This window comes from Mytilus galloprovincialis, chromosome 3 (genome assembly GCF_965363235.1).
Source record: "Mytilus galloprovincialis chromosome 3, xbMytGall1.hap1.1, whole genome shotgun sequence".
Classification (NCBI taxonomy): Eukaryota; Metazoa; Mollusca; class Bivalvia; order Mytilida; family Mytilidae; genus Mytilus; species Mytilus galloprovincialis.
The window spans coordinates 54,513,281-54,525,955 of record NC_134840.1 but is presented as its reverse complement, the minus strand read 5'-3'; the positions used below and the strand labels follow the sequence as shown (position 1 = coordinate 54,525,955).

The following is a 12,675-nucleotide window of genomic DNA, read 5'->3' as shown; positions in this document are numbered from 1 at the left end:
GAATCACTTGTCAATAACCACAATTACTTAAACACATCAATCTGTCAATACATATTTTTTTTATAAACACATTGTATTGACATAATGTTATTTCCGATTTCGGTTGGTGATTCAAAAGTCACAATCTATTAGAATATAATAAGGAAAAACATTTATTTTAAATTTGATGTGCATTATTCGCTATTTGAAATTCCATAATCACAATCTGAAGTAGCCACAATTTTAGTCTGAATGTATTAAAAATGAACTGATACCGAATGACGCAAACAATAAATCTGTATTCTCATCCTGAACATGTAGTTATCATTTGGCACTAGATGTTAAGTAAGCCACAAACAATTAATCAATATATAATTTTAATCAAAATGCAATAGTTTATGAAGCACTCTGACATCAAGAGATTAAAAGTTTCAATTCTTGCATCTTATATCATAGATTCTTTTAAGCTATTTTTCATTTGTTAGTTTTATATGAAATGATTTACAGAAAAAAAAACATTATTTTCCTTCTGACATTATCTTCATTATTGTCAAGACTCATAAATCTTCTTATACCTATGTATATATCCATAACACAAAATTTTCTGGATTGTCTTAAATCTAAGAAGCAGATTGGTCTTCCACATTTGATACATATTTAAAAAAAAATTGAGACAATGAAGTACAATATGTAGAAATTATAAAGTATAGAATAAAATGAAATGTTCACGAAATTGCATAGGCCTACTGATATTTTGATTTCTCTCTCGCTGTACCGTGTAAACATACATGTTTCTATCAATAGCTAGTGTATCGAGGTAATGAAACTGTAATCTGTAACAAAAATTTCCCTGCAATTGAGCATTTCTATTTTTTTCAAGAAATATAAATGAGAATGTGTGCGGTTTATTCAATGAACCATCAACTCAAAAACCAGACAATAACTAAAATACATCTACGTTAGACAGTTGTATATGCAATATGTCGAGCTCCAAAGCGTCATAGGTCGAACATTGTGACTTGCCTTTAAAGATATGAGTTTTAAAAACTAAAAAAATGTTTATGTGAAAATCTAGTGTGACATAGATTCTAGGTTGCCGTCGTCAATCTGTATAAACATCGAGGTAAATATATGAAGCAGACTGTCTTCTTTTGATACTATCTAATAGAGCTTATGAGATATAAGCACTGATTGAGTGAAAGAGTATCAACAAGATAAAATGAAATCAAAGAACTTTGCAAGGTTGTTTTTTTTTATTATTGAAAACATTTGTGTAAATTTTTTTTTAAATGAAGGAGAAAACAGACATTTGGACAGAATGGATGCACAATTAGTGCCAATTGAGATACAGACTACTAGAATCTGTTAAAAAAATGATCAACCAAATACAACAAGAAGTCCAGCGTCTGACGATAATTTTCGGTGTATTTTTTCCGGAATCAGTTGACCTCATCGGAATTAAGGTTTTTTTTTGTGATTTCAATCAAGAAATTGTAGCTACGATCTTTTTTTTTTTTTATTTTTTTTTTTTTTAGTAAAAGCCCTGCTTTAATTCTATCTTTCTACATACGACAATACCTGTACCAAGTCAAGAATATGACAGCTGCTTCCATTCGTCTGATGTGTTTGAGCTTCTGTTTTTTTTTTTCCATTTGATTACGGACTTCTTTTTTTTAATTTTCCTCGGAGTTCAGTATTTTTTGTGATCTTACTTTTCTCTTGGGTATTGAAGGGAGTAGTTTTTGCGTTAAAATTCAGATTCATGATATTTTTGGAAAATTTAAGAATTTAACCGAAGATTTTGTAATATAAATTAGGGATTTTAAAGAATCAGCATCTGATTGAAAGTACCATGTAAATAAAAATCATCGCAATAATTTTGAAGACCTGCTTTTTACTGTAAGAAGAATGGTCCTAAAGGTATGTTTTAAGAATACATAAGTCAATCGTTGATGACGCCGTGGCAAATAAAAAAAAATGACAAAAAAAAAAAGAAAGCAGTACACAAAACACAATATAGAAAATTAAAGAATGAGCAACGCGAACCAGGCCCTGTTTCCTATCATGATTTTATTTTTATGATAGATACATCCTCTCAAGAAGCCCTTAAACCAAGAGTTCCAAGTGGTAAATTTGAAGTGAAACCTTCGAAAATGTACCTCATTACAAATCGGTTAAGCGTTATGGAATATCTTTTTAGGAGGTCACGACAGATATATTCAATTTGCTATAACCAAAATCTCGTCTTTCTTTTTCACGAATATGACCTACCGAACTTACTTATCATCGAGTTTGTACTGACATATTCAAAATAACGAATGCCATATGTAGTGCTGTATATGCGTTTTTTTCTGGAAAACATGAGACCATCCCCTGTATTGAGTAGGGTTCGTTTTATTCAAATATTTTGCTTTTCTATGTTGTGTTTTGTATACAGTTCTTTGTCTTTTCATCTTTTTTCGTTCTTGTTTTTGTCCGTAACGTTGTCAGTATACATTTGTGCGAGGACAATTTATAATAGCAATCGGGAGGTTTGGGTGTTTCATCCTTATATATAAAGGTGTCTATGCCTTTCTGCCTCAGTATCAAATAACCTTAGCTGTATTTGGCAAAACATTCATGAATTTTTGGTCTTCAATGCTCTTAAACTTCATACCTTATTTGGCCTTTTTAACATTTCTTTATTCGAGCGTCATTCATGATTCTTTTGTAGACGAAACGCGTGCCTGATACTAATATTAATTTCAATCTTAGTATCTATAATGAGTTTATTTACTCCCCTGTGGTCACAGATCTTTGATGTGTGAAAATAAAATGTGATGTGTAGTTTAATAGTGACATTGTATTTGGGACAAACTGTCGAAATGTTTGTTCCTCAATGCCCTTCAACTTCGTCCTTTTTTGGCCTTTTCCTATTTTTCTTTCAAGTGTCATTTGTGAGTGTTTTGTAAACGAACCGTGCGTCTGACGTTCAGACTTTAAGTGTTTCTATTGTTCCGTTGTTTTTCTCTTATAGTTGATGTGTTTCCCTCGGTTTAATTTTATTTTCTAACCCGGATTTGTTTTCTCTCAATCGATTTGTGACTTTTGAACAGCGGTATACTACTATTGCCTTTATCTATAACAAAAAAAAAACGAGAATGAGAGTTGATTTTACAAGTAACAAAATGAAGAAAGTTATATATATATATATACAACTCGTCTAAACATCAACCCAACAATGTAAGTTCTGTAAATTTGCTTTTGCAAATTTTTTGTTCTTCCCTCACCGGGATTTGAACCCATGCTACTGATATATCGTGACACCAAATCGCCTGCACTGTAGCCGTCCCGCTAGCCCACACGACCACCTGGGCTTCACAATAATAAAGCTTTCAGTGGCCGTGTGTTACCTTTCCTCGTCAGTTTTAATCTAACGTCGTACTACAGTACATGATATATATGGCATGGAGATGATATTGTTACAGATCAGCTCAATTATCTATAGTAAAGGATCCTACAAATCAATGTAAGATACAGTCACAGAAAATAATTATATCTATAAGTTCGTCTGAGTCAGTGACAACTCTACAACAGATTTATCCATCGGATCACCAGCAATGATGGTGATACATGGCTGTGTACATTATGGATATACAACTCGTCTAAACATCAACCCCACAATGTTAGATCTGTAAATTTGCTTTCGGAAATTTTTTGTTCTTCCCTCACCGGGATTCGAACACATATATACGTCTGAGTCAGTGACAACTCTACAACAAATTTATCCATCGGATCACCAGCAAAATACCGGCGAGGGAAGAACAAAAAATTTCCGGAAGCAAATTTACAGATCTAACATTGTTGGGTTGATGTTTAGACGAGTTGTATATATATTCCAGTCTATACTTTCGAGTTAACACTTTTGATAACAACTTTATCTTTAATAAAGCATTGCCTGTTTTACATTCGTTCAATGTGTCAAAGCTTTTTATTTTCCGATTTGAAAGGGACTTTAAGTTTAGAAGTTAGGTTTTCATTAATCTTTTTAGTTTTACTTTTTATATATACTTTATTGGTGGACGCTGCTAGAATGTTGCTGCAAAGGGGGGAAAATACTTATGATCTTACAAAAATATCCTCTCCCATAAATGACGTATGGTTTTTGATGCGAGTTTCGTGTGCTTGTGATAGACATTCAAATGACTTTTTTTTAGTAAAGAAACAATACAATAAGAGACTTTGTTTAATTATTGCTGGGACAAAAAACAGATTTGTCGCGCAGAAAGGAAAGTATTTCGAAAAAGGGCTAGAAACATATGTGCTCATTGAGCGTCGCAGATTTTAAATGCGCTTTTGAATACATCGCCGAATAGCTTTGTTTACTCTATGGTCGGATTGTTGTCGCTGTGACACATTCCCCATTTCTAGTTTGTTTTCATATGGATTGAGCTTTTTGTATTGCATAGTCCTTAACTACATTGGCCTTAGGAACTCGATATTTCTGATCTTTGGCTTACAACTCTCTTAGCTGTTCATTGTTTGAGATGCCAATGTTTCCAGTTATAGCATTACCAGTAGGACAATATTTGTATGGGAACAATGGATACCAGATATTAGGAGGTTTTGCTTTTACATACCTGCAATTGAGAGTAATAATCTCAGTTGTCCTCTCGTGGTGGAAAATATTAGGCGTAATAGGTTAAGTGTAGGTATTTGAAATGTCATGTGTAGTTTAGGAAATCAGGTATTTTTACTGTCATTTTTATTGTTTAAGGAAAAAAAGATATTAACAAAGTATATATCTATGCAAATTTTAATATAACTATAAACAGATATTTTCAAAACAATACAGAAATTAGCCGTTTACCATCTGATTGCATTTTGTTGACAGGTTTCTTAGTAACCACCCTAAAATAACACAAAAAATAAATTAAATCATAGCATGGAAATATTAATATTATTTGTTAATAAGTTTGATTACTCTTACAATTAAAGTCATGATAAATTGAATGGAAAGGAGAAAACAAACTATATATAGTACAATGGATACTAACTTCATTTCGTTTCTTGTTTTTTCTTAATTTATCATGAATTTCTAAACAAATTTCTACATCCGTTAAAGAAATAAAAGATGTCAAAAAATTTGAAAAAAGCTCAACACAAATTATACATTAATCATACTAACTTTTCTGGATGGGGCGTATACCTAAAAAGGAAAAAATATAAAATAATTTTTGGTCGAGCTATAATTTTTGGTCGAGCTGTGTTTCTATGATATTAAAAATTGAAGTATAGATATTGCATGATTATGTCTTTAATAACCTTGATAATTAACGCCTTAAAATTACAGACATGAAATTGGGACAAGAAAAGTATAGTATCACTGATAATAACCCACGGTTTTTTATCACCTTGTTCCTGTTTCAGTAATGTATCTCCGATGATTATATAACATGGCACTTGCGTAGGTTTTTTGCATTGTTGTTTTCTTTATTGATCATTAATTTCCAAACAAATTGCTAAATCTTTAAAATGAAATGAAACATGCCAGATAACATTAAAAAAAAGCTGAATACTTACTTTTCGGGGTTTGGCGTATTGCTAAAACGGAAAAAGAAAAATAAATAATTACTATTTATTTTTCTATGATATTATAGAATATCATCACCACTAGAGAAATGTTTAACCAGATTGAAATTAAAAGAATAAGAAATCATTTAAACGTGTCATCAGATTAACCAAATTTTAAAATAAACAAAAGACATTAAGGATTGAAGTCACGAGTAAGCAAATATATGGGAGATAATATTGCACAACAATTCACGATTTTACGGAAGATATAGATTCTTCCACTGTATCGAGTGTGATGCGATATTTATTCGCTCGAACCAGTTAAATTATCAAATTTGAAATTTAAAATGCGAGTCTCGAGAGTGTAAAGATATCGTATTGCACAACATTTGATGGTGGAATCTATATCTCTAATGATTTTTAACGATAGATGAAGACAAATTTAAACTTTCCTTTCGAATGATCTGCAAAAAGATGTGTGTTTTTTATATAACCCCATAAGGCATGGTTACAGTTTTTTCATGACGTCACAATTTGAAATTCAGAGGAAAGCAAGAAAAATTGACGTCATATTCGAAATTGATGAAAGAAGAACTGGATCAAACGAACCACACGTTGATTAAATAAAAATAATCAACAGGTCCAGGAACAGGATAAATCGTGTAGGAATAAAACAAAATGTTATATTAAGCACAACGAGAATTTTTTTTAAATTTGAATTTATTGAATTTAAAAAAAATGTAGCAATAAATCTGTTATAATTTTTTTAATCATGCTGTTCACTCTAAGATCTATTTTTGTCTCTTTTATATAGAAAGTAATAATTTGAACTTTAGATCCTAAAATGACATAAAATATGGATATAAGAATGAAGTATAGTTATAAAGAATGGCTTGATGTATACATATTTGCATAACTTCGTGTTTTGATAGAAGGGTGGCTCTCAGTTAAAGTTAAAGAATGACTGAAAATTTATATTTGAGACTTACTTTTTTCCCATATGTATTTACTTTTTTGTAATATCCAGTTCGTCTGTTTCCGTTATATCCAGTTCCTTCGTTTCCGTTATATTCAGTTCCTTCATTTCCGTTATATCCAGTTTCTCCGTTTCCATTATAACCGGTTTCAACAACTTCGTCTTCGATTTCAGCAAGGGTAGGGTCTACTCCTTCCCCATTGTCACCATTACCACCGGTATATCCTGCACCACCAGTATATCCTGCACCGCCAATATATCCTGCACCGCCATTGTATCCAACACCACCAGTATATCCAGCACCGCCGTTGTATCCTGCACCGCCAGTATATCCTGCACCCCCTGTGTATCCTGCACCACCAATGTATCCTGCACCACCAGTGTATCCTGCACCGCCAGTGTATCCAGCACCGCCATTGTATCCTGCACCGCCAGTGTATCCAGCACCGCCATTGTATCCTGCTGCACCAGTATATCCTGCACCTCTGGCACCGCCAGTGTATCCAGCACCATTATATCCTACACCACCTGTGTATCCGGCACCATTATATCCAGCACCGCCATTATATCCAACGCCATTATATCCACCGCCATTGTATCCGCCGCCATTGTATCCTGCACCGCCAACGTATCCTGCAGCACCGTTGTAACCGTTACCACCATTGTATCCGTTGTAACCTACATAACCATTGTATCCATTTTTCCTCTGGTAGTTCGGTTTTCCAGCCGCATTTACTAATACTAATGCATAGGAACACAAAAGAACAAAACCAGTTGACAACATTTTCGATACTAAAAAGGATTTAATGATTTTCAATTATTTTCTCATTTTATTTACACAAAAGAATTATACAAAATTAAATGTTTTCTACAAAACAAACGATATGTATCATCATGTTATTATTCTGGACGTTGAGTTCGCTGTTATCTTAAGGACGTTTGGTAGTGTTAGTTGTGTTCGTGTTTCCTATGATTTCTATGCATTTTTTCTATCAAATTTTAGCAATTCTTTGGAAAATTATTTAAAAAAAATGATTTTACAAAATTTCGTGACTTATTTTGAATATGCAACCACGAGTTGGTTGACCGTTATGAAATATCCATTTCACAGATGATATCGCATATGTTCCTTATGTCGTAACTACAATCTCATTCCTATTTCATGAACGTGAACTACCGAATTAGACTGATTACCGGGTTTGTACTAACAAGAACAACACGACAGGTGTCACATCTAAAGCAGGATCTGATTACCCTTCTGGAGTATCTGAGATCAAGTTTTTTGGTGGGGATCGTGTTGCTTAGTCTTTATTTTTTTTATGTTGTGTTTTGAGTATGATTGTTTGTCTGTTTGTCTTTTTCTTTTTTAGCCACGGCGTTGTCAGTATATATTTTCGATTTATGAGTTTGACTGTCCCTCTGGTATCTTTTGTCCTTTTATAACCAATGTCATTAATGTTTAAGATAAGAACTTAACAAAATAATTAAAAGCAATACTTTGCTATTATAGGTGGAAAATCAGCTTTAAGAAAAAGAATATGTTTTAAAACACTGGCTTTTTTCTTATATTTGTCAAAATATAAAAATGAACGTTAACAAATCTGATGTATTCGTTCTTATCTTTTATATTGTATTTATTAAATTGCAGTTCACACAAAGGGGCTTCTTTAAAAATAGTTGTTCTTTAATACCTTTTCATTATATTTTTTTAATTTGAATTTAAAATTATATATTTTACCTTAGTATGACAGTAGGACTACAATGGCTATATCACAATGCTGGAACTCTGTACTAACTAAAAAGCTGCTATCCTTTATATACCATAATTTGTTCCTATTACAATATCATAAACATTCAACACCACGAAAAGCAAATCGATCAAGATAGTTAATTAATTATTGCATGTTTCTGAAGTTACATAAGTTTGTGGTCAAAAGCAGTTATTATTCCTTACATGCAAAATTCCGTTCGAAGAAAAAGGTGAACAAGCAAAAACCACATTTGCCCTTCTTTCTGTCAATGCTTAATAATTTTGTCAACACCTTAAACCTTTTTCGAGGTTATCAGATCTATTGTGTGGATAAATAAAAAAAAAATTTTGGGAGGAGGGGAGTATCTTTTAATTTTTTATGATAAACATCCTACAAGAAAAACTGATTTTTAAAACACGTCAAAACCCTTGTTGATTTAAATCTTTCATACACATTTCATAAAATCCGACAATAAATAAATGCATACAAATGCATGCACAGCAATTTTCGATATTTAAGTTTTTTTCATTTTCAAAATGACATATTTTCTACTAGAATATTTGATCGGCATATAATAACAAGTGCAAGACAAAGGGACTTACCCCGTAACATTGTTCTTTGTGTCTCTCCCAAGTCAGGAGCCTATTATTCCATGGTTGTCGTTTGTTTCTGTGTATCCTATTTGTTTTCCGTTTATTGTTTATTGAATAAAATGCCATTACTTTCTCGTTTGATTTGTTTTGCCTTTGCTTCTGGTGGAGAGTTGTTTCAGGGGCAATCACAATACGTTATTTATGTCTGCGCTAATTATTACATTCACATCATTACTTACATCAACCTTTGGCGTTGTCAGTTTATTTTCGATTTATGAGGTTGACTGTCCCTCTTGTATCTTTCGTGCCTCATTTGGTATAGACAAAAAACAAACTTGCGAGACATAACCGAGAGAGAGTGTTTTTAAGACTAAACGGACAGACTTACAGTCTTGCAAAGGGGCATAAAACCATTATAAAATGTTGGTTGGCACTAATGTTTAAATTCATTAGCTTAATACTATAAACCTTTGGTATAGATTTGATAAAAGTCTGACAAGCATTGTACGCCTGAAAGCGCTTTTAATACCAGATAGATGTGCGCCTGGAATATCTTTATCCGCCGTATATCAGTTCTTTGAAATATTACTAGTAACTGTGAATAGAATGAATGTAATAATGTTAAGATATTGTTATATCGTTTGTTCATGTATATCAGGTTTTCGCAAGAAGTTTTACGGCCATCAATTAGTTTTTTGTTCCAATTGGCGTTAGTTATATTTAGGGACATTCAAAGAGTATCAAAAACCGTTTAAACCCGCTCAAATTGTTTGCACCTGTCTTAATTCAAGAACCTGTTGCTCATTGGTTGTTGTTTGTTAATGTTTTTCATACTTGTTTCGCGTTTCTCAATTTTTATAAAGATTAGAACCGTGAGTGAGTGAATGGTTTTGAAATTAGTCTTTTATTTTACCTTTATATATAGCTTGTTGTTCGATGTGAGTCAAGTCTCTGTGTTGAAGGCCATACTTTGACCTAGAATGGTTTACCTTTACAAATTGAGACTTGGATGGAGAGTTTTCTCATTGCTACTCATAATACATCTTCTTAAATCTATATGATGTTCTAAACTTTATTTAGATTATTCTCAAACATTGAAATATTTTATGCAAAAAATGTTTACTATGATGTAATGCTTAAAGTCTTGTGAAAAACATAGCATTTAAACATTTTAAAACATGTATTGTCACACTTTAAATTAAATGTCGTATTTAATGGCATTGTTATAGGATTTGTTTACATAGCAACCTACAAATATATTGTATTTCTTTATTATGAACGTACATGGACATGTATTGAAACATAGATACGGTAACAGAAAAAAAGAAAATAAGGACATGTCAAGGTATAAAGAGGACAATCATTTACTTGAATTTGGGGGAGAGGAGGACAACGACTATTAACGTTTCAAACAAAGTAGTTTTTTCACGACAGGAATTGTACTGAACCCAAAATAATAAGACTAACTTTTAGATCAACACAGTCATCATGTACCTGACGAAGAACACGGTGCTTGTATTGTGTGTAGTTCTACACCGAAACTCATTAAAGTTACAAGTCACGATTTGTTATCACACAAAACATCGACGTACATTTTGCACCTAAATGACAGGATTCGTATGATTCTTCAATGATATTTCCTGGATTTAATTTTTTCAGCAGGCTATGTGAATTAACAAGCGACTCTGAAATGTAAGTTTATTTTTTTTGTGCAAAGAACTTTCTGGCCTAGTAGTGAAATGATGTTTGCAGGGGTTGCAAAATAATATATGACATCGGGGGGAAAATCCTTTTCAGTTTGTTTTCTGATAACATTCCCTTTACTTTTTATATTTCCTTTTTTAATTTCATATGTGCTGAATTTGTCACCAAGTAGACACCCTAAAACAAACACAATATTTAAATAGAGAGGAAATCGTATCTTTGAAAAACTTTACCCGTATGTGTTAATAATACCGAATAAATTAGCTTAATAAAATATCGATGTGTGTCATCGGCTATCAATAACGATTATTTTACGCAAAAACTTATATATTTGTATTTTAAAACTTAACTAACACGCATTTTTTTATAAAAACACAAGGTTTGCTGCTGTAATTTTTTTCTGATTGTTTGCCTTTAGTTTAAAAGAAACATTTTAAAAATATCTCAGCTGTATTTGGCATTGTTTTAGGAAATTTTGGTCCTCAATGCTTTTCAACTTTATTTGGCCTTTTTAAGTTTTTTTTATTCGGGCGTCACTGGTGAGTCATTAGAAGACGAAACGCTCTGGCGCAATATAAAATGTCAATCCTGGTATCTATGCTAAGTTTATTTGCAATATCTTGCATTTCTTTGAATGGCCATTGTAAAAAAAAACCTCATTTAAGTGTGTGCAACAGATGAACTCTTACGTGATTTGAGCCAGCATTTGAATGGTTATACTAGTTCATTTGATACCCAAGCAGTTTTGTGTTTGATAACATTTATGTCAGCTGTTGTTTGTTTCTTCTGGGTTTTTTTTTTTTTCGTTTCAATGGTTATATTATTGGGTTTTTATGTGTTTTTGTTTTTAATTTATTATTCGACGGGTTAAGGGGTGTCCATTTGATGTGTATTTTTCGAAAAGAACTAGTAATTTGTATTAACAACAGAAAAATGCGATCGGAAAAGACAGGCTGCTTATATATCAAGGGTTAATCAAAATCAATTAAAAAGTAGACACGAACTGGCAATACCAAAGCAAAGAACGAAAAAGGATCAAAAGACAAACAACAGTCTACAAATTAAGACAAAAAAAACAAGGGACTGGGCAACACTAACTCCTACAAAAACTGGGGTGATCGCACTTGTTCTAGAAAGGTTATATTACTATTAGCAGATCTTGCTCTAAGTGTGAGACCCGTTTTCCTACTCTTATTCAATGTATTGTTAAGTTATGTATATTGATCGAATAAACATTTGAAATAGATCTCTTAAATTTTCTATTCCCCCATCTTTTTTCTTCTCAATGATATGAAAAAAATAGAACTTTTGCAAGAACTGTTTATCCTGTATGTTTATTTTTGAAGAACATATTTCGTATGCATTCTATAAAAAATATATTATGTTTCTATTTTTCTTTTCAGAACTTGATTACACTAGGAGAATATTCATTACAACTTATGTCATACTTATAATATTTACATCTGAAAAATATATATATTTCAGCATAATAATTTAAGTCACACTTATGCTATGTTTTATAAACGCAACAGTAATATTCCGGTGTTCAAAATCTTATATCGATTGGAAAAAAAAGCCGAGTAACAAACCAAAACCGAGGGAAACACATCAACTATAAGAGGAAGACAAAGGAACAACAGGAACACCACAGTTCAATAAACGCCGATACACATAGAAACGAACTATTTGACATCAACTGCCATATTCCCTTACTTGGTACAGGACATTTAATGAAAAATGGACGGTTGAACCTGGTTAAATGATATGCAAAATATCCAGCTTTTTGACAATGTTTGGAATATCTCGCTAAAACACTACGTGACAGAAATACAACACAAACACACGTAGGAACATTCATAAAAGACAAATAATAAAGTAGTCGACACAACATACAAACCTCAGAAAAACGATCATTTCCCATCAACGACCACAGGGTATCAAACACAGTGACGTGCTGACGTAACTAAGATGCAATCTCGAACTCAATACAATTATTTTGCAATATTCGTCCAAATTTTGTTAAAGACATTGATGGCATGGAAAGGCAATTTTATGATCATTTGGACTATAAACGCTAAGACATACAAGACTTGGCCGCTAGTTTTTTCGTTTGAATTGT

The 12,675-nt window shown here is 32.3% G+C and overlaps 1 protein-coding gene across 1 annotated transcript; it reads right to left on the bottom strand.

Moving 5' to 3' along the window:
• Positions 1-4,758: 4,758 nt before the first annotated feature.
• Positions 4,759-8,298, bottom strand: LOC143068338 (uncharacterized). Its single transcript, XM_076242311.1, has 5 exons — positions 8,247-8,298; positions 6,522-7,300; positions 5,542-5,562; positions 5,147-5,167; positions 4,759-4,869 (listed from the first exon to the last, which is right to left on the bottom strand). The coding sequence occupies exons 2-5, from the start codon at positions 7,290-7,292 to the stop codon at positions 4,858-4,860; spliced, it is 825 nt and encodes a 274-aa protein (XP_076098426.1). The 5' UTR covers positions 7,293-7,300; positions 8,247-8,298; the 3' UTR covers positions 4,759-4,857.
• Positions 8,299-12,675: the final 4,377 nt, after the last annotated feature.

What these genes read in the sequence shown, in the direction of transcription:
- LOC143068338 (XM_076242311.1), bottom strand. Translation starts at nt 7,292, where the DNA reads ATGTTGTCAACTGGTTTTGTTCTTTTGTGTTCCTATGCATTAGTATTA. An exon ending in TAAATACATATGGGAAAAAA is followed by an intron (nt 5,563 to 6,521) that starts GTAAGTCTCAAA and finishes TTTCCGTTTTAG; the next exon opens with CAATACGCCAAACCCCGAAA. An exon ending in AATACGCCAAACCCCGAAAA is followed by an intron (nt 5,168 to 5,541) that starts GTAAGTATTCAG and finishes TTTCCTTTTTAG; the next exon opens with GTATACGCCCCATCCAGAAA.